Raw genomic sequence first — 23,754 nt, 5'->3', positions numbered from 1 at the left:
TTCCATATAATTTTGCAACGTCCATCTCCCATTCATGTTACATCCGCTTTCTAATAAAGGCAGAATATGGCCCCCAAAATATGGCTGGAAAGGAGAAGGAGAGTTCCAAGAAGGAGCCAGGATCCATTCAGTCCCATGTGAATAAGGTTTCAGCCTAGTAACATTGCATAAATACCTCCCCCACATAGAAAGACAAGATAAACAAACCAGAAAGGATTGTTTTTAGGTCATGGGACAAAACTAAAGAAATACTGGACTGTATCATCAAGGCCATGATGGAAATTGAATATAAAGACCCCCCCCAAAAAGTCCAATCCAAAGTCTTTGCAACATGATCCTCAGTGTGCACAAAAACCACCACACTTCTCAGACAGTCATATGTCCTCGGATAGCACAAACAGATTGCACTGCACACGCACGCCACACATACATACACATTCCTGCCTGCATTGTGCCCATGTTGGCAAGCAGGAGAGGGCGATACTGGAGTGAATGTCACGGATGAGTCAACCCAAAGAAAGAAGGCACCACACAACAGCACTGGTGGGCTGAGCTTTTTTTATCCGCTGCCTCGTGCCTGGACAGGACGGGCTTCGCTGCAGCCCAGGGACACGTGGCTCTGAGTGGGGTCTGAGAGGACAGACATGGGGATTCAGCGGTTGGAAAGGTCCACGAACAGAGCTCATTCACACCACCGTTCCAGTCATTACAGCAGCCGCCGCTGGTCACCCTCCCCACGCCGATGGGAGAGTGCCAGGCAGGGGTCTGTTATCTCCACATCCCCCTTTGAGCCCTCCAGAGAGGAGCTCTCTTTCACATGCTGATGAGCCCAAAGATCACCCACGCTCTATAACTGTACATTCACACTCAGTGAAAAGACCCCACACGCATACAAACTCAGGCCTTTACACTCATGCTCACACACTCGCTGTCATGGTGTGTTAAGCAACACAAGAGCCGTCACGCACAGCCAATGAGCTTATCTCGAGAACTAATTATCATGGCAATGAAAGGAGAAGGGGTAGAAGAGTGGGAGATAGCGGATTAGGGGAACGGAAAGCTGGAAGAAAGCATGGCTTGTGGAGGGGAGGAGGAAGGAGAGATGGATATTACAGCAAAATGGAATCTGGGATCATGGAGGACGAGAGGAGCAAGAAAAGATGAAATGTAGATGTGAATTGGAGAGGAGGAGAGGGGATGGAGAACTGGGTTGAGCAGCAGGGAGTCAGAAGAAAAGGAGACAGCAGAAAGCACAAAACAAGCAATTTGTTCTCAGAAGAAGGTTTGTGCAGCTCTTCAGAACAATTGTACAAAATAAAGCAACATAAAATGAACAATATAATCATATTAGCAAACAAACAGTTGTATAAAAAATTGGCTCACTCAATGGGAAATAATGCCAAACTGTGGTGCAATATTATTATTACATTTCACATTAACATAAGACATAACAGTGCCACAGGCAGTGACTATACACTGAATTTAAAAAGGACATATGCTTGAGGGTCTTCTTGACCTGTCAGCCATATTCAGATATACTGAACAAAAATATTCATATGACCAAGTTTGATATTTAGACTAAATTTTCTTTTTTCTTTTTTTTTTTAAAGGCGATGTATATATACCGCCTACATTAGAACTTGTTTCCGATGCAGTTTCATTTGTTTAAGTGATTTTCTAAATGCCAGTAGCTTTAATTTGGTAAAGTCAGAAAAACAAGTTCAAGAGACTGAAAGAGATGGCATATTTTAAAAGTTAAACTATACCGAACTACACATTTAAGATAGACAGATAATGTAATACTAACACAAACACACATTCCAAGGGCCTTTTAGTGTTGCCCACAAAGCTACTTTGCCTGTAAGTTAAAGGATAAAAATGGTAAACTGGTGCTCTAAGATACAAACCCCATGACTCGTCAGCGTCTCCAGTTTGACTTTTGTTGCATGTCTTTCTCTTCTCTCAAAGAAGAAACACACAAAAAGATAGTTGAATGAAACTTCCCAGAATCCCCGTGAAGAATTTCTCATCAAGCATTTCATATTAAGTATATCATTCTAAACAAGTACACGAATATATCCATGCTACATATAAACCAAAGGTACATAAAGAAAAACGTATGATATACACAGTGTATATAAATCATATATCATGTCTCCTCTGTACTCCCAAGTTTCCGGTCTATCTTGTCTAATAATTGTTAATTAAATGCAAAAATACTGATTTTTTCTGATGTGCGGTGGAAAGTTGAGATTCACCTGACACGTGTGCACAAGAGCAGAGAGAAAGATGTTTTTAAAAGTTTCTGTGTCCAGCTCCCAGTACTTTTGTAGCTTTGAACTGAATCCCTCTGGTTTGAAGTTTAGTTTCTCTCATGCATTGCTGTTTTTACATTCAGGTGTCTCCTTTATTTTACTGTCTCATGTTCGCTTTTAGGTGCATAGACGTCGTGTTAAGTTACAGCTGATGAAAACCCAACATTTCCTGATTTTGTCACGTCATAATAAAAGTTTTTGGATAATAAAATAATGGAGGTCATCAGCAAATACAGACTTTGAAGCGGGTGCAAACCTCTGCTGTGTTGGGCTAACACACAAAGTCAAACGGTGTAAATCACAGCAGCACGTGTATGAAAATGGAGCAAAAGACGCAACAAACCGTCTTTGTCCCTGCTGAAAAGGGGTAAAAATAGCGTGTTTTCCCTGGGGTCAATGTTTTCATCACTTCTGATCGGAGTTGGAGCTGATACATACCTGTGACTGCTGCAGTACCATTTGACACGGGTCTGAATATTGATTGTACCTTCTTCCACTGGATACGAAAGCCAGATATATTAGTACATGTTAGTGGGGTTTGTCCAGCGTAAAGGAGGCTTTAAATTATGATGGGTTTGCACATGCGCAACAAATTGAGTTCATCTTACTATAGACAAGTGAAAAATAATCTGTGTATCTGCCCTGGGGTTCTGGATCCACTCCAAAATGTAATGGGGTCTTCCTTGTCCACCGCTACAGTCTTCCACCAAATTCATGAAAATCAAGCTTGTAGTTTTTCTGTAATCTTATGAAGAGGCAAACAACAAAGACAAGATATGTAAGACATGACTTACAAATTAAAGCAAAAATGTCACATTTCATTTGTAATGGCCCCAGTGTTTAAAAAACAGCTTGAAATAACTTAATTTGTGATCAGAAGAAGTAATTAAAAAACATGAAATTGCGTGAGATTGCTACTGTGTTGCATTTGAGTCTTTATATTAATTCAGCGCTCATATGTGCACCTTTTCCCCTTATTGTACATCATGTGTCACTAAGCAACATAATTACCTGATTTCCACAAGGAAGCTGCATCATTTTCTTCTGACCTTTTAATTAGTGACAACTTTAACCCGAGTGTGCGAGTGAGGGCAGAGAGGAGGTGAAGTCTGAGAGGAAGACGAAGAGGGTGGGAGGAAAGACAAGAAGGAAAACATGTCACAGCGACAAAGAGCAGGGAGGAAGGGCGAGGCAGCACTGATGGTAAAAAGGACGAGGAAGAGGAGCAGTAATGGAGAAAGTGTTGAAGGTAGTGCTGGCTGAGGAGATCTTTGAGGGGTGGCAGGTGGGATGACGACAGTGGAGGTGAGTGGTTGAAAGAGAAGATGAAGAGGAAGAAGATGCTGCAGCGGGAGCGGTGAGGAAGATGAAAGGCGAAATGTAAAGGAAACAAGTGGCAGATATGGACCTAAATTGACAGAAATGTGAACCGAATACTCGATCAGATCTGGAGAGAGTCAGTTAATCTGCTGTGAAGTTTGTTAAAATGTGTGGCAAAGCAGTTTAGACAGACTTAATGCAGTTTAAACATCTGAAATAATTTTCCATTTCCCTTATTATGTGGAGCTGCTGCGAGATACACATCACGTTCCAGTTTGGCGTAAATAAATAAATAAATAAATAAAAAGATCAGATTTCCAGCCGTGACCTTGCAGCTAAAACGAGAAAATTAGAGGAGTGGAGAAAAGGGAAAGAGTACTGCTGTGATCAGGAAATGAAGACAGCGGAGGTCTCACCTCCCAAATAAAGCACTTCCAGCTTTTCTTTAACAGCCGGATCTTTGTAACCCTAAAATGTAACCCTAACATTCGTACATGGCTCAAGTGATCAGACACTTAAATAACCCAGATTAATCAGTGTATCAAAATTATAGTATTTCCTGCAAACTTTTATGAACATATTATTAACTATAACAGATAAAATATTTATTTTTGCCCTTCATTTATTAAAAAAAATCATACATTTATATTTTGCTATGATATCTACTAATACTGCACAGTAGTCCTTAGTTTCTGGAAGACTTAGTGTAGCATAGCACATCTTTCTTTTTCTCCAGCCGGGGCCACAACAGCAAAAGGCCAAGGTTTTCTCGGAAAATGTGTGTCTGGCTCTGCAGTTTGAAATTTGTCCAGCAAAGCTACTTTATAGCAGTGAGGTCGAGGTAGCTGAGTTTTCTTGGAGCCACTAGACAGTATTTTGACCGTTCTCCCATTCCCAGTCCCGTTGTCGCGCTCCAGTTCTGCTTTCAAATTATCTTATTCATAAATGGCACAAAAACATTCTCAGCATCTGTAGCAGCAAATGTGAAGGTCTTCCGACTGACTTCTTAACTCTAGCACTCACCTTCAGATAAAAGGTGACCCTGTGGAGCATGTTGCTGTAATTTTTTTTTATAATAATTCCCTTCAGGATTAATAAAGTTCTATCTAATACTAAATTTCAGAATTAAAATTTGTTAGACAAAGCCTTTATCCAGTGTCCAGGCAACCTCATAGTCTCGAGCACTGAAAAATATAGTTTTGTTCCTTTTTCAGAAAAAAATATATGGGGTTAGGCGATGTCTATCAAAGTGGGAGATAGCGGATTAGGGAGACAGAAAGCTGGAAGAAAGCATGGCTTGTGGAGGGGAGGAGGAAGGAGGCATGGATATTAGACAAAAAAGGAATCTGAGATCATGGAGGATGAGAGGAGCAAGAAAAGATGAAATGTAGATGTGAATTGGAGAGGAGGAGAGGGGATGGAGAACTGGGTTGAGCAGCAGGGAGTCAGAAGAAAAGGAGACGCAGCAGAAAGCAGAACAGAACAGAACAAGCAATGATTTGTTCTCAGAAGAATCTCTTTGTAGCTCTTCAGAACAAATGTACAAAATGAGGCAACAAAAGATGAACAGTATAATCTTATAATAATTGTGTGTGTAAAAAAAAAAAAAAGGCCACTCAACAGATATAGTAAATAATTGAGATCATATTAAGATATACTGGGGAAAAAAATATTTGACCAAGTTTGATATTTAGACTAAATTTTTATATTAACTCTGATACCAGATATAAATTTGGCAGTACCTTGTGCTATTTTGTTTACTTTAGTAAATCAGGCACTAAGCGCTATTATAATAAACCCATTCATCATCTTTGCATTCCCTGGCTGACTATCTTTAAAATACATATTCATCAGTTCTTAGGCACTTTTCAATAACAATGTTATGAGAGTAGAGAGCTCAGTGGTCAGTGACTGCCAGGCATTGCAGCAGGCAGTGGTATCGTCCATCAGTCAAACTCTATTGCCGTAATAATATGAGCAAACATATTCATCATTTATTCAGTTAGACAACAGTACCATAATGAGGCCAACCAGGAAAACATGACATTTCCCGCTATCACTTGCATCCAGCATAGTGTGAATACAAAAATGTAAAAGTCTTACACACCTCGGGTATTTAGCAAAACTTTTTAGAGAGAACTATTTCATCATCTTCTCACCAGAACATTATTAAAAACAAATAGTTTGAGGGATACCAGGGAATTGAGAGTTTGATTGAATAAAATGAATTTATTAGACAGGGTGTAATATAGTCCCGGGACAGTGTTTCCCAAATTGTCAAACTGTTCCTTGAGGTTTTTACCTAAAATTTTCATCACTGAACCTGCAAACTATGCAGTGAAGGGTGAGTGTCTTTTTTTGAAGAGAATATGGAAAGTTTGCAAGCCAAGCCTGACTTAACCTATTTTGTGTGAGTGGATCACCTGTTGTTAAAGCTGAGGTAGGTTGGACCAACGAATCATAATAACCTTTAAAGGGATAGGTCACCCAAAAATGAAAATTTAGTTATTATCCAATCATCGTCACTCCGATTATAGGGTGGGTTTAGTTTTTTAGTCCACAAAACACTGCTGGAGTTTTGCAGGAGAATTGTGTTGCAGAATCTCCCAAACAGTGGAAGTGAATGGTGACCAGTTTTCAAACGTAAAAAAGTGTGACAGCCTGTTGGGACATTAGGAGACTTGGATTACACCAGACGACACTAGGGATGAACTGTCCCTTTAAACGTAGTGTAATTCAAGTGATGTGAGAGAAAACTAGACTCCTGCTCTTCGTCTTGACTCTGTTTTCAGGCTTTGGAAAAAAACTCAACAATCAACCATCTTCCTGCAGAAGCACTTCCTGCTCCTTTAATTGTGCCGTGATTTATGATTTTGCTGTTTAATGAATGAGTGCAACCCAGTTAGGGAATTAAGTGAGTGATGACACCCACTAACAACTTAATTCTTTTGAATAGTTTTCATGTTTTTAAAATGGTTGCTTTTTTTAATGAAACTTGCTGTTTGAGAGGCAGCCTTGAGTAAATATTAGTGACTGCCATCTATTCTGGGAAGAAATAGCTTTGTCACTTAAGTGAGCACAGTCTCTGTAGCTCCAAGTGCAGCCATATATTTTTAGTGCAGTCACGTTGCCTTGGAAGCAAATGCAATTCTATCTTGTGGGCAGTTGTCAAAAACTGTGCTCGAACGAGAAAACAAATCACATGCGGGTAAAATATTAACGAGAAATGTGGCACCTGCATTTCCCCTGTTATACAATTTTGAATTGATTGAGGTTGCGATACACAGCCAGCGACTTCAGGCTTTTGTAGTCTGAGGAAGAAATGCTCTGAGAACTGCGAAAAACAGTAATAGAGCTGTTTTCTGGTGAATTGCCTGTTGAAGCAAATCAAAATTGTAAAATATTTAACAAAATTCAGTCTGCCGAAGGCAAAGACGACCTAAGAATTTTGAGGTTTTTAACTCCCATTTAATTAAATCAACCTCTTGCTAGAAATCATTTTTCTGTGTTGAATATTTTAAAATGTAAGATAACTGTATTTGTATTAAATGTGTATTCTCAGTACATTAATATACACTTTTTTTATTCTATACTCTTATTAAAGTGTTTCATTGTATATTGCTCTGCACAAATTAAAGAGTACCACTTTAATACTGCACTTTATAAATAAGTTCTTATAAATGGTCTATAATTAGGTTATTAATTATGTTATTATCCATTTTTTAACTATTAATAAACAATTATAAACAAGCTATAACAGTTTTCATCAGTGTGAGCTTACTAATACGTTACCACCATTTATAACTGGCAAAAGGGAACCTTATTGTAAAATGCAGTGCAGTATTTTTAAAGTCTTAATGTACAAATTTTCTGATTTAATGTGTTGAGACTGTAAAGATATGCTGACGATGGTAACTAATTATTATTAACAAATATGTGATGAAGCTGACTGATAGAGAAGACAAAGTAAGCAATGAGATCTGAACCTTAAAGGGACAGCCACCCAAATATTAAAAATTCATATTTTTTCCCTGGCCTGTAGTGTTGTTTATCCACCTAGATTGTTTTAGTGTGACCTGAGGGTTTTGGAGATATCAGCCGTAGAGATTTCTGCCTTCTTTCCAATATAATTGAACTGGATGGCCTTCAGCTTGTGGTTCTCAAAGCACCAAATATACATTTGTTCAGTTCAAACCAGGTGTCTCTTCCCAGAAATCATGATCCGGACACTGAAGATAATCCACAGACCTTGTTGTAAGCAGTTTAATGTAGGAACTATTTTCTTACTTGAAGAAAGAGAGTAGTTCTATTAGTTTACTTTCTTTCTATGGTAGAATGAAAAGGCAGAGCTGCGACAGTTAATCAATTATTAATCTTTGGAAAACACTGATCGACATTTTTCACCCTGCAGGCCAGAGGAAAAATATGTATTTTTCATTTTAGGATGAACTGTGCCTTTAATGATACATTTGGGCTTACTGTTTGGCAACAAGTCAGTGCTGCCCTTTTTTTCTAATGTGTTGTAACAGCTCATTAAAGATTTAAAAAAGTGTTTACAACCTAATTAATAGCCTAATTATTGACATTTATAGGAGCAGTCTTAGTGTAAAGTGGTACCAGTTGTAGCAGCTTTTGACAGTATGTTTTACTGAACTGACCTGGGCGATTTTCTTTGCCAAAAAGCCTAATTTAGCCAAAAATCGATTTCCACTAAATAAAAAGAGAAGGAAGGTCTCAATTAAGTTTTGGCAAAGAGGTCAAATTGAGCCCATTTCCAAAGTCACAGAAAGAAAAAAAGACTGAAGACAGAAGAAGAAGAATTGTGCTCCTCATAAACCGTCTTGTTGGAGTTTGCATTGTTTTTTTTGTGTCTCATACACGGTGATATTGTTGATCTGCATTGTTAATGATATCTGCTTCAGCGAAAACACAGTCTGTATCCAGTTTGGTCCAATTTGTCCCATTAAAAATGTATTAACAGTAATGAGAACACTGTTTAAAAACTGGAACCACAAAATGGAAACTCCCATGAAACAAGAGAGTGCTGGCAGCGTTGCATTATATTTAGATTTGCATTGTTTCAAAGCTCTTCATGTGGTAAGATTGGGAGTAACCACATTGTTTTTTTCTTATAGACTTGTTCCTTTTAACAGCTGGGACATATATATTTAGTCTACACTCTTATTTATGCACATAATCATGAGTTATACTGTTTTTATGGATCATGTTTCTTACTAGAGTGCATTTATGTGTGTCCACCCATGTGTGCTTGTGTACATGCCCATGCCCACATGTGTGTATGCAGGCGTGCGTGCTTATCCACCTGTATGTGTGTGTACTTTCCTCGGCTCAGCTCGGGAGCTAACGGGCGCGGAGAAGACAGCGTCCGTCACCGAGGAGACAGATATCGACGCGGAGGACGTGAACCAGGTGCCGGCAGCAGAGGAGTCAAACCTCAATAGAGGAGTGACTGATCTGGATGCAACAGCCAAGACAGCTGACCTGAACCACTCAGAGAGCAAGGTAAGTCGTCCCACGTTCCCACGCTGGCACACGTGTGTGTTTTTGTACTTCTGACCAGTAAAGGCTGATGTCAAATCTTCTAGCGATCGTTCTCCATGTGTGGCGCCAACATGGCAGTGCAGTGGACAAATGGCTGTTTAAGTAGTGTCTAGAAACTGATATATACTGGAAAGTATTATTTGTGTGTGTGTGAGTGAGTGTAAGTCAGAAATGATAAGTTGAACAAATTTATTTCAGTTCAGTGAAGTCTGATGATATATTGTAGTGTGTAGCAGCTCAGATGAAATACATCCGGAGAGTTTGTGTTTCTTTTGTGGAGGTTTTTATGTTGCTTTGTTGTTGTTTTTACTTGCGACTAACAATTATTTTCATAGTCAGTTCATCAGCAGATTATTATTTTGATGAATAGTTGTTTGGTCTTTAAAATGTAAGAAAATAGTGAAAAATATAGATCAGTGTTTCCCCAATCTCAAATGTCTTCTTTTGCTCACAATCCAAAGATAGTGAGTTAAAATAGTTTAAATAGTGAAAATTATTCAGTCAAATAGTTGCCAATGAATTTAGTAATCAATTATTCATTGCAGCTCTGGTCTGTTGGCACCAGAAGGGCTCTTGAGGCCATAGAGTATTCATTCATTTGTTCATAGCAAGGAGCAGAGGAAATGTCTGTCTAGCATACGTATGAAGGGCATCAAGATTTAGGAATATATGCTTAAATTGAACAAAATAGAAGCATAATCTATAAAACAACTATTGATATTTATTGAACAAAAATACACTGCCTGGCCAAAAAAAAAGTCACACACTCAAACATTTCATTGGACCGCCTTAAGCTTTGATTATGGCACACGTTCGCAATAGCATCGATAACCCTATGCAGTGTATCAGCATTTATTTCTGTAAAGAGTTGCATTCATTTTTCACCAAAATCTTGTACTGATGATGGGAGAGTCGGACCGCTGCCTAAAATCCTCTCCACCACATCCCAAAGATTCTCAAATGGGTGAAGGTCTGGACTCTGTGGTGGCCAATCCATGTGTGAAAATGATGTCTCCAGCTCCCTGAACCACTCTCTCACAATTTGAGCCTGATTGATCCTGGCATTGTGATCTTGGAATATGCCCGTGTCGTCAGGAAAGAAAAAAATCCATTGATGGAAAAATCTGCTCATTCAGTATATTCAGGTAGTGACCTGATCTCATTTTTTGGGCACATGACGTTGCTGAACCTCAACATGAGCGACTGAAGCAGCCCCAGATCGTAACACTGCCCCCACAGGCTTGTACAGTAGGCACAAGGCATGATGGGAGCATCACTTCATCCGTGATGCACCCGTCACTTCATCACTTCATCTTACCCTGATGCCTCCATCACTCTGGAACAGGATAAATCTGGACTCATCAGACGACATGACCTTTTTCCATCGCTCCAGAGTCCAATCTTTATGCGCCCTAGCAAACTGAAGCCTTTTTTTCTGATTAGCCTCACTGATAAGTGGTTTTCTTGAGGCTACACAGCTGTTTAGTCCCAATCCCTTGAGTTCTCTTCACATTGTGCGCATGGAAATGCTCGTATTTTCACTATTAAACATAGCCGTGAGTTCCTCTGTTGATTCAAGATTTTTTTCCGACCACATTTCTTCCTGGAAGAAGATGCTTCACTGCTATCCTTCCAGGTTTTAATAAAGCATTGGACAGTTTTTAAACCAGTTTTAGCAGTTTCATCAGTCTCCAGAGTTGTTTTCTTTGCTTGATGCAGGCCAATAATTTGACCCTTCTGAAACAGAGTAACATCTTTTCCACAATCACAGGATACATCTTCTGACATGGTTGTTTAAGAAACGAGAAGCCACTCACTGCATCAGTTAGGGTTAAATAACTTGTTGCCAGCTGAAACATATTAATCACTGCAGTAATAATCCAATGGAAGGCTCTTACCCAGCTGGTGACTTTTTTTTTTGGCCAGGTAGTGTACATTATATCAACTAAACTTATTAACTTGCATCACCACACTGTACTATTAAACAGTACCAATTTACTTACATATGATGACATTGTCAATGATAAAATAACTTTCTTTCAGGGGACCCTATCCAAACAATATGTAACTTTCATATCCCTGTGAGAGAATCTGTCAGTCGTCTTTGATTGACAGCTCCCGCTCACAGTGAGGCTGCCTCCAGGCCTCACTGCGAACCCTTTATCATAATGAGCTCCGTATGGCAAAAACAGACCTGGAGGAGGAGCAGCAGTAAGCTACTGCAGGCTGTTTGTATTCTGCTTGTTCAACAATTGTTTGATAACTCGATCACACTGTCTCCCTTTTCTTGCACTTATGGATAATGAATATTGTCAGCATTGTAAAATAAATCTTAGTCAGTAAGTCTGTTTCATTAATTTAATGAGAGCAAAAACTATGTTTCCAAAGAGATGAGACAAAACCCCTCTTCTCTCCCATATATAATGTATACTTTACTTGCAAGTGTGTTAATTAACATGAATATGAAGCGCCTGTAGCACAAAATAACGTACCATTAGTTTCTAAAGAGATAAGACACAGCCGTCTGCTCTCCTCTCTCGTCTCATGGCAGCGGTCACATTTGAAAAACGTCGTACCAACGCTTCCAAATGCACATAGCTGAAAACCAAGTATTGCAGTTTTGGCAGTAATTTCTTTACAAGTTTGGTTTCTTTCATCTTATTGATATTATTTGCCCTTGGCTGGTTTCACTGGTTCTAAACTGGATTATTTTATGAGTTGCACAAAGAAGTTCAAAGATCAGTAAAATTTCAAAGCATCTTTCACTTAAATATTTAAATAGCAAACTGTGTTTTAAATAGACATAGAAATAGAAATAGACTTTTTTTTTTGCTTTGACTTATTATAAAGTAAATGTTGATTGTATAGTGTAATTGCAATAGAATAATGGTACCATCCATATTTAGATTCATTCCTTTATAGTGTCACTTTCATCTGTCAAAATGGACACAAATTTTCCCAGGAAATGTCTCCAATAAAGACTAAATTAATGAATGGGTTCCTGCTTTTTCTTCAATTTTTTTCTTCTAACACAGTGATGCCAACCCCTGCTGTAGTTACTTGTTTGTGCAAAGCAACATTATGTGAATATGTCATTCTTGACGTATGTAAGATTTCATATGTGTGTTTAAGGTGGTTGGATTTTTGTCCCAGCTTTCCTGGTATGTGGATTTTAATCCTTTCTACCAGTTTGGTGGTGAGACTGGAAGCTCTGGTGATTGTTGACTGATTTTAGCAGCAGCCAGAAGCTCGTAAGACTAGAAAAAAAAATAGTTTTGTGTCAATATGCAGTTTTTAATTGACTGTGATCTTCGGTCCTTCATTAGTAACTATGGACATTGTTTTTGACAGGTGATGTTAGCTTTGTATCTTCCCGATATCCTTGACATTGTTTGTATCGATTTACATTAGTTTGACTGACTGTCAAGATTTGTACGTTTCTTCATTGTGAGCGTTATTATGCTTTACTACGTGACGCTGTAGTTAAGGTTAGGTTTAGGCACAAAAAACATTCGGTTTGGGTTAGGCAAAGATCATCATTGGTGTTAAAATGATCATTCTGCCAGGTTGAAACTCAGTTTGAAAAGATATACCAAAATTTCTTCAGACACTAGTCTCTTGACTTGACTGTGAATGACTGCTTTTAAAGTGTAATTTAATGTGTTGAGGCTGACTTTCCTGCAGCACATCTTGCATTAAACATCACGAAACAGGAGCATAAAAATTGAGTGGTGGCGCCCCGGTGGCCTAAATGTTAAATGTTATTGGATTTTGGGCATAAAGTTTATGTATTAATATGAAAAGTGGGGGTCACGGTTAAGAGGGAAAGGAAAGAAAGATCCACGTAAGGACAGCTGTAAAAGTATGTCTGAGTTTCAAAGTCTAGAGTCAGTTCAGGGTCAGGCTTGGAGCCCTGGCAGGAAATCAAATGTCCAATCAGCTCCTCCAGTTCTGGCCAGTGGAAATCCAAAGTTAATACAAGTGTTCAGATTTTTTAGTTTTGTGTCCTTAAGGCTTTAAAAATTAAAACGGGGGGTGCAAGATTAGCCAGGTCTCTCTTGTAAAAGAGATTTTGAATCTCAGTGGGACATCCTGGTTAAATAAAGGTAAAAACTTTTAAAAAATGTAAGTTTCTGAAAAGGAAAATGTGTAGTAACCCTGTGTTTGATGCTGGAGAGAGTGCGCCTACCTTCCAGTAATATTAACGGGATAGTTCACCCCCAAAAAATGAGAATTCAGTTATTTAAGCACAGCATAGTTATATGCTCAACAGGCAGGGATACAAAAGCTCACATTTGCTCACACAAGTCTAATAGAAGGGGTTCAGCTGCTCCACTAGCTCCATTACTTAGACGCCTCTACCTATATTCCTTGAGGCTTAAAATAAGTTTTTTTTCACTGTGATATAGATATTAGTACCTGTATTAACCACCGGTAAAATCAAGTTAACACCAAGTCTGTGTTTATGTATTGCATGCGTATAGAAATAGCTTCCACTTCTCCGTTTCAGGGCCTGTCATCAGTATGTCGGCAGCTGAGCTCCAAGACTGCTATGCCAGTCATGCGGTTTATGTGTTTGTGTTTGTGGGCCTTCATAGTGTTAGAGATTTGATACAGCTCAGTCAGACTGTCTGCTCTCTGGCCTGTGGAAACCCACCACCGGCAGTCTATGTATAACCAGAGAAATGCTCTCTGACCTGTCTGGAGGTGTGCGGGAGCGCGGCTGTCTGGCTCAGCAGCGTCGTAGCTGTTGTTTACTGGGATTTACAGTAGTATGCGGGGCTGTAATTGTGTGTTTGATCGAAACAGCGGTGGGAGGACGCCGCCGCATGATGAGGGCAGAGAGGGGGCTGCAGGGGGTGTTTATTACACGACTCTTTGGCTTCAGACTTTGGGATCTGCCGCAAGCTGGCAACATCGGTGTATCATAATCATTTTGTTCTGTTTTTGTTATTTATTACGTTCCGCTGCCTGGCCTTGCAGAGTGAGGGGGGACAGTAGTGGGGGAAGGTCTGGACTGGCTCCATGTCTTGTTTTGTGCCCTGCAAAATATTTCCATTCCATATTTCATTTCACGGTAAAATATTTATTGTGTTTTAGTGCAACATGTTCTTCCATTTACAGTCGATTTGGAGAAATTATTGGTTTTTGTTGTTTCAATACACAGCAGTGTCTCTCTAAAGGTTATACACAGTATATCAGATTCTGAACAATAATACAGCAGCAATTTTGCCATGTCAAAGATGTAGTGGAGTAATGGTGTCCTGAGCACACTCCCTCTGCGTGGGTTGAGTTTCCCTGTTCTTTGTTTGGTAGCTGGTCTGGCTGTGAGTGTACATCAGTGAATGTGAGCCCCCCCTATGAAACTGTTAGCTTTGGCTGCTTCTTTTCACATCTACCTTGATGGTAATCAGAGTTGTTTATTGCTGGAGCAGTGGAAAGACTAATCAAAGTGGTTTTGAGTGGTTTTTGAGTTTTATATTGTTGGTTGTTGTTGATCTTGCTCTTAAACAAAAAGGTTTATACATACAGAGATCTTTTTTTATAATGTTGTCAGACACTTAGGATAACAATCTGAGCCTATCAGTAGCAAAAACAAGATTTTTTTAGTGGACTTACTTTGATTGGCACAGTTGCCCAATTCTGTGAATTAAAGGTTGTTTTATAATAATCTGCAAGATAAATTTTCCGTATTTGTCAGTGGAGTCTGGTGGGCTGGTGGACACATTTGTTTAAGTTTCATAGGTTCACTACCTATGCAAAATTCTTGTGCTAACCCTATCTGATAAATATTTTCTGTAAATACTTTTGATTTGCAAACATAAGCAGGTTTTGAGCTTTTCTCCTAAAGAGTAATTCTAATATCTCTCTAAATTGAGGCCCTATTTTTTTTTTTTTTTTTTTTTTTTTTTTTTTTTTTTACATGTTTTGGGGTTTAAATGATTAATAACTACAAAAAAGTTTTGGAACTGGTCCAGTGGATCGCCTCAGCTGGCCGCCACAAATAGAAAGCAGTGGCTGCAAGGTAATCCTTGGGGGCAAATACATCTGTCACAGTACATCCTTTAATATTTAATATTATATTGTTTTTCCTCTGAAAGCCTCAGATTGTTATTCTGAGTGTCTGACAACATTATGGAATGGATCCCTGTAGAGATGGACCTTTTTGTTGAAGAGTCAGATTATTTTTGTTTAATCAGAAACGGTCTTCACATTGCTTTACCTCTTTTCAAAGGCACCAGCCTCCATTGACAAAAACAGCAATTTTACCTTGCAGAACATGGGAGCTGCTGTCTACCGTTGCCTCAATCAGTGAATTGTTTGTGCTGTTGTGTGACTTTAGTTTGTTAACATATGTGACTTCGGTATTTTTTAATGCTTTAGTAAAACAAGCACTTTGAGTGGACATGCTTTGATTGGTGCATTTGCTGCCAAGGATTTCGCGATAAACAACTCTAACTAAATCATTTGCTTGTTTGATAAAGAAATGAATAAGTCAGAGACCCTAATTGCTTTTGCCTCTTACACAAAATGAAGACAACTCTGCTTCAGCCTCACGTGTCACTCTGCACGTGTGGCTGCTCGAGTGTTATCTGTCAGCCTTTGTTGATGTGTGCCCTCTGATGGAACAGTGAGTGGGAGACTAACAGCCAAGATGCCAGGTTTCAATGTGCATTGGCTTGAAAACAAAACAAAAGAAGAATTTATTAGAAATTGAAGTTATTTGTCATATAATTGAGTGATTGTCTGTTATTGGCTCAGAATGCCGAGTCTGCTTAGAGACAGGTGACATATTTTTAAACATGAAACTTTGTTGTGTTTTCCTTTAATTGTCTCTCTTTAATTTGTGGTTGTATATAGCACAATGACATCAGATTTAATGTAATGAAAAAAGGAAATATGGCGTAATCATTGTATATATAGAAATTAAGCTGTAAGATGCTGGAAAAAAATTGAAAAGTGCTTGAATTTGACCTTGGAAAAGGTGACGGTACCCTGCCATTTAGAGCCCAAAATATGTAAGAATATGGTCCAGGTTTAAAGATACTGGATTTACTGTTTAAGCTCTTATTTGATCAATTGTGTTGAGGTACAAAGAAACAGAATTCTTATCAGATTTATCAGGGATCCAGTGGTCTGCAGCCAGGCTGTTTGGCCCAACTTTAAGTGAACAGGTGTTATTCATTCTTTTGAGGCAGACTGAAGCATTAAAACGAATATTTGTTCTCTGTACAACAGTTATGCTTCTTTCACAGTGTATTTGGCAAAAACCTCAGTAGTATATTAACATATTATGTAGGAGTGCAAAAGATGAGACGATCATGCAGTACTTAGTACACTGAGCCATTTTCAGGTTTTTCTTAAAGTTTTATAATTGGTATTCAATAAATTTTTAATTCACACATTTGGAAAAATACTCTCAAAATTAAAAGAAGAGAAGTGGACCAGTTTGTCTGAAGGATTTACACAACTGGCCTGCTTTTTTACCAGAAGAAAAATGAAGCACCAGATTCATCACTGGGAAAAAAGAGAAGCTGAGGCCTGAAAAGTTGCCAGCTTTTGGTACAAAGTTGCATTAACCAAACTCATTCTTTTAGCCAAGCAATTATCTCAGGGGGCATATCTGCCAGCACAAGCAACAAAATGTCCTGTGCTGTTTTTTAGGCAATCACAGGCTTGCATTATTAATGTTCTCTGCCGGTCAGACAGTCGCACGCCCCGAAACTAATTCAAGGGAATGTTTTTGTTTTTCACTCTTCATGTTCTTTTTCACCTTGCCACTGAAAGTGTCAAAAACTCCCCATTGCCGGAAGAGCCCTCATCTGTAGTTAACTCTGGGTAATTAGATGGTTCCTCAGGCAGGCTCAATTAATAGTAAATAATCAAACAGACAAGCTGTTACGTGATGCTCCGGGCTGAAGTTTAGAAAACTTTTCATCAGGACCCAAATGAGACGTTCTGTCACCTCAGAGGCTCCGACATACCTGTTAACTCGCCACATGGAGACTCAGCAGAGCAAGACTGAGATCCATTTTGGGTCCTAACTCAGAGTTACAAAACCAAGCTATTCATCTGTTAAGCAGTCCTTGGGTCCCATTAACTTTAGAGTTATGAGACCTTTCATTACAGCCCCTGATTGAAAGCAACACAGCGTGAAATCACTGAAACAACGAGCTCCCAGCGACGACCTCTGTTCTCAGGTCACTGGAGGAAGTGTAGCTGCTTCTGCATGCACATGTGCTGAATGTATTCCTTTTGATTTCATTTCGTCCGCACATTTGTCACTCTTAACAGCATGACAGATTAAATGGGAATGTGCAGGGACACGTGGGGGAAGGTAACATTGAATAAGACGTGTGCACGTGTGTCTGCCTTTACGTTAGTGCCCACGCGTATGCATTTTTATTACACGAACGTGTGTGTAGTTTCCCGAGCGGAGGGATTTGATTCACTACAGGGTTTCTCTGGAAGCTCATGAAAGGGAAAGCAGCCTGTGAGTGTTAAAGTTCATTCTCTTCCTGTCAGCTCCCGTTAGACTGACAAATCCCTCGGCGGCCCGCGTTCAAACGATCCCGGAGGACTCGGAGAGCGCACATCAATCCCACCTTGGGCTTTGTGTCCATGAGGTTGAGTCAGGACGTTTACTTTTAAAAGGCTTGCCTCGGGAAGAGTATTACCACCAGACAGAGTGGAAAGACAGAAGTCACAGTTTAGAGATAACTGCATTTTACACATTTCAAGAAATGCACTTGCGTTTTTGGCAGAGACAGACGCTCATCTGTGGTTTCAATAAAAAGTGAGTGCTGTGAAGAACAAAAGACATTAAAAAAAAACAAAAGATGAGACTGTGCGTGAAAGGAAATGTCAAGACGATTTCAAAGCTGGAAAAAAGCATTCCTCTCATACATCAGTCATGTGTTTATAAGCTTCCGTTCAGAACTAAGATCAGTGCAGTGTCTTGAATATAACCTGTTGTTTTCTTTGTGTCATGAGAGAGAGATGGGGCGTGTGTGTGCGTGCGTGTGTGTTTTGACATGTGCATGTGTGCTTTAAAGTGAGGCTGTACAACGTACGCTTTGATAGAGGTTTTGCCTCCGGCCCACTTTCAGATGCTGTCAGGCAGGTGTAAACACTCTGATCCGTGAGTGTAGCGCTACAGGCAGCACTCCACTGACAGCACTCTTTCTCTCTTCTTTTTTCTCTCATCCCATCAGTAGAGTGCCTCAGTTGATTTAGACTTGAAATTACTGGCCTGACCTGACATGGACGGATTACTGAATGGGCCCAGTGGGCACAGGCTTTGGGGCCCGAAGGGTCAGAGGCCCCCTGGGCCAGAGGCTCTGTTTGAAGTGACTGCTAACATTTCTTGTTGGAAAGTTACAGAGTTCAGTGAAGAGTTGGGATGTTCTGATCATGAGTCTTAAAGTCGAGATGAGATGAAAAAGGTTACTGAAATTTGCTGATGCTCTGTGCACTTTTTTCCCCTCTTTAGTCAACAATTAGCGCATACACATATAAACAAAACAAACATACTAACAATACATAACATTACATAATACTAAAACCTTAAAGGACACAGATAAGCAACAGGTGACAGTGAAAAAAGAAAACAAACAAAAAAACAAAAACATCACAGACACACAAAAAAGAGAGGCAAACAAAACAAAAGATCTAAATATAAGTAAGTGGCGATCTGTGTTTGGATGATTTTCACTTTTGCATGATGAGTTTGGTTTAGTAATTCTTTGTTTGTTCAAATATTGTTTTCCCCGTTTTCCTTCTCTTCCTTCCCCCACTTCCTGTCCCCTCCTGCAGCAGCATGTCTAAATTTACATTTACGTGTGCCGTGTTGTGGCATTAGCTTTCCAGCAGATGAACTGCTCTAAGAGGATTCTATCTGTAACAAATGATATCAAAAAATCTTTCTTTGCATTCTTATATCAAAATCCAATCGGATATTTTTCCTGCACAATAAAATATCAGTCAATAATATCATGACATCATCAATTGATCTTCAACTTTTAGCAGCACAGAGTGACGATTCATTAGTTTTTCAGATGGCACTTTTTAATGTTAGTATCAGATTCCCCCAGCTTTATATCCCACCTGCCTCTCCTGTTTCACTCGGAAACAAACAGTTTTTCAACTTCCACCTGAGCTGTTTGATTCACCTGTAGAATGTCACTGAAAGCAATAGACAAGCAATAAGACACGTTTTGCGCGTGTGTGGGTCTCGCTCTTCCATCCACGCTGTCCTTTTGTAATTTGTTGTTCAATCTTTCAGTCCATCCAACATGCTGATTCAGTACAAGTTCACACTGCTGAGAATATTATTTATAATAATATTTATTTATTTAATTGAATTAATAGACTTGTATGAGAGTAATTGGTATGCAAAGAGAAAACTGACATTAAAATTCAAGGGATGCACAGCATCACTATAAAACACCCTGCAAACACAGGGCAGTACGGATTGTTGTTTGGACCAAAATGTGAACGTCTTCACTGTTAAAGCTTTTATCCAGCGAGACTGTAAACATCCTGAATGTTGCTTTCACACCTCTGATTACTCACCTGGCCTCAGGGCACCTGTGCGATGATGACACAAAGAGCTGTGTAGGAAGGAGGCAGGAGGTGTGAGGAGGAAGTCGAGTCAAACAAGAAATGGTAGAAATCACAGTTTTCCTGTTTGTGTGACTCGGAAATGGATCTGTTGAAGTACATTACGCAGCCACGAATCGAGAAAAGGTGCTGCAGTTGCAGAAGGAATGATAAAGAGACCGCTGCGGTTATGAGATATAACTTGAACTATCTGCCTTTATAATTCAAAACATTTAATGATTTTGAAAAACTGTCTTCAGACTTAATACTCAGTAGATAAACAATAGTAGACATCATCAGTTTTGTTGATGTGCATTATTTCTAACTTTCATTATCCCAAAATCAACCAAGTGTCTCTGAAATTAATAAGTAGGAAGGAAATAAATACTTCCTGTAACATCATATAAATAGAGCAAAATGTCCTCATCGTTATATTATAATTACATATTGTAACACCTTATCGTTAGTTCAGTTTTATTTCTGTTTCATGCCAAACATCTGGAACATCAAACATGGGATTACAAGACACCACATGTTACGACCCCTTGCTCGTGGTGGAAAATGGAAAGCAACATAAACCAGTCGTAAATGGTGAAATAAAGGTATTTATTTAACACAATGTTGGAAAATTGACAAACAAATAAAAGGGGAGATGAAACTGCAAAGGGAAAGAGCCGATGGGTGCTGCTCACCTTAACAAAAGAAATATAGCAAAGGGAGGACTCACAGAATAGGAGATAACTACTGGCTAAAAGGTAACAACAAATAAAAACACATAATATAAAAATGCTCTTTTCCTACTTATTTATAATCTGAGTGTGGAAATGAGGAGTGAACAATCAAAGGCCTTATTTACCAAATTAGTTTGACTTTTTTAATATTTGGAAAATGTCTGAATGAATGAAATTTAAATGTCGGATCAAATTGTAAGTACTCTATTGATTCAGTTTTTAGGATTTTTATTATAATTTGTTCTTGCTTTTTGTTATGTAGTGGTCCTTTCTTTTATTTGATTCGATTTGTTTGTTGTTTTTAGTTGAATTTTTTCTGCTTTCTTTGAATATTGTTGGTGTTATTATCTAAGTTAATGTTGTGTTTTGAGAAAAAAAGCAATAAGTATATTGTTGACATAGATTTTAAATGTACACTGAGAAGAACTACGTATCACAAACCTACAAAGAGCTGTTTTCCTCATCTCCCAGGATTCCTGCGGGTAACAAGATAATCTAAATGTTTCATTTATGAACAACCGACTCAGTCTTTGTGCATCATCCATATTTGCAAAATCAATATGTGTTCAGCTCACAGGACTTGTTGTAAATATCCCTTTCAAAAGGGCAGTAGAAAACAAACTGAAACTCGTTTTCGATATCGGCTAAACAGCACAGTGAACAAATTTGCTTTTTGTCTTCCAGACAGATAAATTGTCCAGTTTCAACCACGACTAAAAAGTAAAATACCAGATCTCAGCTGAGCATGTAAAGACCTTTGATTTTCATATAAATTATACACAACATAATTCTCAGTATCATATTTACATTCACCCTAAATGTATGCAGTTTTGGTGAGTCCATACATTACTAGCTCTTTAATAAATAAGTCAGAACAATCCCTCCTTGTTCTGTTTGTAGGACAGAAAGTGTCTAATTACTGCTTGTTTGTTCTGGTACTCGTTATATGAGAAGATTGATGCTGAAAAAAGGTCTTAATGTTAAAATATTCACTATTATCTTTTAAAACATAATGAAAATGCAAACTCTGTTTTTCTTTTTTATCTCAAAGTGATATGTAACATGTCGTATATTAAAGTCATATCATTGTTATAATAGAATATGAAAATATTAAAAACTCATAATGTAAAACTATTATTTAATTAATGAACTATCGTGCAATTAGCATTATATATATCAGGTTATTGAAACATGCATTTGTTTCACTTTTATTTGGAGAAAGCATAATGCAATGTATGGTCCTACAACATTTTTAACAGTGCATGCTGTAATAACTTAATGTGGAAAGTCTTGTAGTAAATCATAGAATTCATCCAAAATCACCTGATTAGGAAATTAAAAGAATATAATGTTAAGTTCATGTGTCTGTCTGTTACTAACTAATAATGTACAGGGTGTTTTGGTGGCCCAGTGTTTATTAACTGGTACTGGGCCACAAAGATGCTGACCAGAACTGATCATCTATCCACCTAATGGACTTAAATAAAGAATGAAATATAATACAAGCAATTAAATGACAAGAAAAGTGAAAAAAAAAAAAAAAAAGGCAAAAAAGAAATTGATTATAGTAAAAGAGCAAAACATTGAGAAAAATAAACTGATCATCTATCCACCTAACCAACTTATCTTGACTGAATGCATGTTTGCTAAATCCGTCACTGTTTTACAAATGATTGACAAAATGCAGGATGGGGGCTTTCTCATCAGGAACCTAGGCCTGAATCCAAGTACACTTGACCCCAAAGTCCAGTTCATTTGAGTCACGTGAACACTGTGTACCGTACTCTGGCACAGTTCACTGATCCATGCTCAGGTCTTCTTGAAAAGCTGGTCAGTTCGCATATCCTCGAGTGCTCGGCCCTCATCAGGTGTGAAATCTAACTGTACCAAAACAAGGAAGCAGACTGCTGTCGGGATCTTACGATTGGCCGGCTTTTCTACACCATAGCAACAACGTAGACAAATAGATGATGATGCAAGTGTACTTTGGCAGAGAGGAACATTACTAATGTGAAAACTGACTGGCAGGGGAGCGGAGTGGGGGTTGCCATTGTGCTCAGGCACAGTGTGAATCAGTCATACCTCATGTGAAAACACCCTTATTGTATTCTTCAGCAGGACAGAGAGTGTAACAGTAGTGTAGCCTGCTAGTTATAAAAGGATGCATCAGTTGCTCTGTGTGTTCTTATATTCACTGTGCAGAAGGATGTGGGTTTGTAAAGAGTTTGTGTTCACATTAATCTGTCACAAGAGGAAAGTTTCTCACGAACTGTAAATCTCTGCATTTTACAAATTGGAAAACTGAAGCAGAGGAGACATCTTGTTTATGGAAAACCCTTATTGGACAAATATTGTTATTAAAATCAGATTATTTTCATACATATATTTCTTAAAAGTCTGGGGAGGATCTTTTAAAGAAGATTAATTCTGGTCACAGCCTCTCTGTAGCCCCTGGTCTCAAGTCTCGCTCTACTCTCTGTTCCTTTATCCTCAGCTAACAACAACAGCATCCTCTTCTCTCCAGACTAAACTCTTGAACCCCTCTCCCTCAGGGACACACACACACACACACACAAACTCACACTTGGCCCTCCTCTCTGGTTGTCTCCTGAGCAGCCTCGACAGGACAGAGACTTATCTTTTCAATACTCTTCACACACAAGCAGGCAATAAAAAAGGCAGCCTCTCAGCTTTTCACTCACTGTAAACTTGATGGGTTTGTGTGAGAATATTGCTTCGCCCGTCTGTAGCGGAGAGACGAGGTGCGAGTTTTTTTTTCCCTGCTGCAGTTGCTTCTCTTGATAGCCTTGCAGTGTGATGATTTGATTTTTAAGTGTGTGTGTCTGTGTGTGTGTGTGCTCATAAAGTTGTGATACGGCTTGCCAACCAGAGAGGAGTCGCAAGGGCGGCAGCCAGAACGCTGTCATTTTAAAATCTCTAGTCCTCACTCTTCCCATGTATGTCTCATCCATATTTGTTTTCATACCTGCGTTGCTTGTGGCGTGATGGTAAGTCGACCAGGTTTCATCCCATCTTAGCTCACCCTAAGCCTCTCCTATGTGGTTAACCGATAACAAATAACACACAGTGAGTTATTACCGCATGAGACGCTTTAAACCGTGGCCTTTAGACCTTTAAGCAGAGTTGAGTGAGTCCAGGATTCATCAGGATTTTTGCAGGTTTAAAATCAGCCTGACCTTTCTTTTATGAAAGTATTTCATGAG

The 23,754-nt window shown here is 38.9% G+C and overlaps 1 protein-coding gene across 2 annotated transcripts in view; it reads left to right on the top strand.

The window, feature by feature from the left end:
• Window positions 1-23,754, top strand: part of LOC146324268 (carboxyl-terminal PDZ ligand of neuronal nitric oxide synthase protein-like) — a 286,524-nt gene that overhangs the window by 175,422 nt on the left and 87,348 nt on the right. Inside the window, exon 7 of one of the 2 annotated variants that reach the window (XM_084723578.1) lies at window positions 8,989-9,158. In XM_084723578.1, coding sequence (XP_084579704.1) covers window positions 8,989-9,158 — 170 coding nt within the window. Of the gene's footprint in view, window positions 1-8,940; window positions 9,159-23,754 lie in introns of both variants that reach the window. The other variant, XM_084723576.1, reaches the window with a different exon arrangement.

This window comes from Lutjanus erythropterus, chromosome 7, assembly GCF_056507025.1.
Source record: "Lutjanus erythropterus isolate fLutEry1 chromosome 7, fLutEry1.hap2, whole genome shotgun sequence".
Classification (NCBI taxonomy): Eukaryota; Metazoa; Chordata; class Actinopteri; order Lutjaniformes; family Lutjanidae; genus Lutjanus; species Lutjanus erythropterus.
The sequence above is the reverse complement of the archived record's forward strand: the minus strand, read 5'-3'. Positions and strand labels throughout refer to the sequence as shown.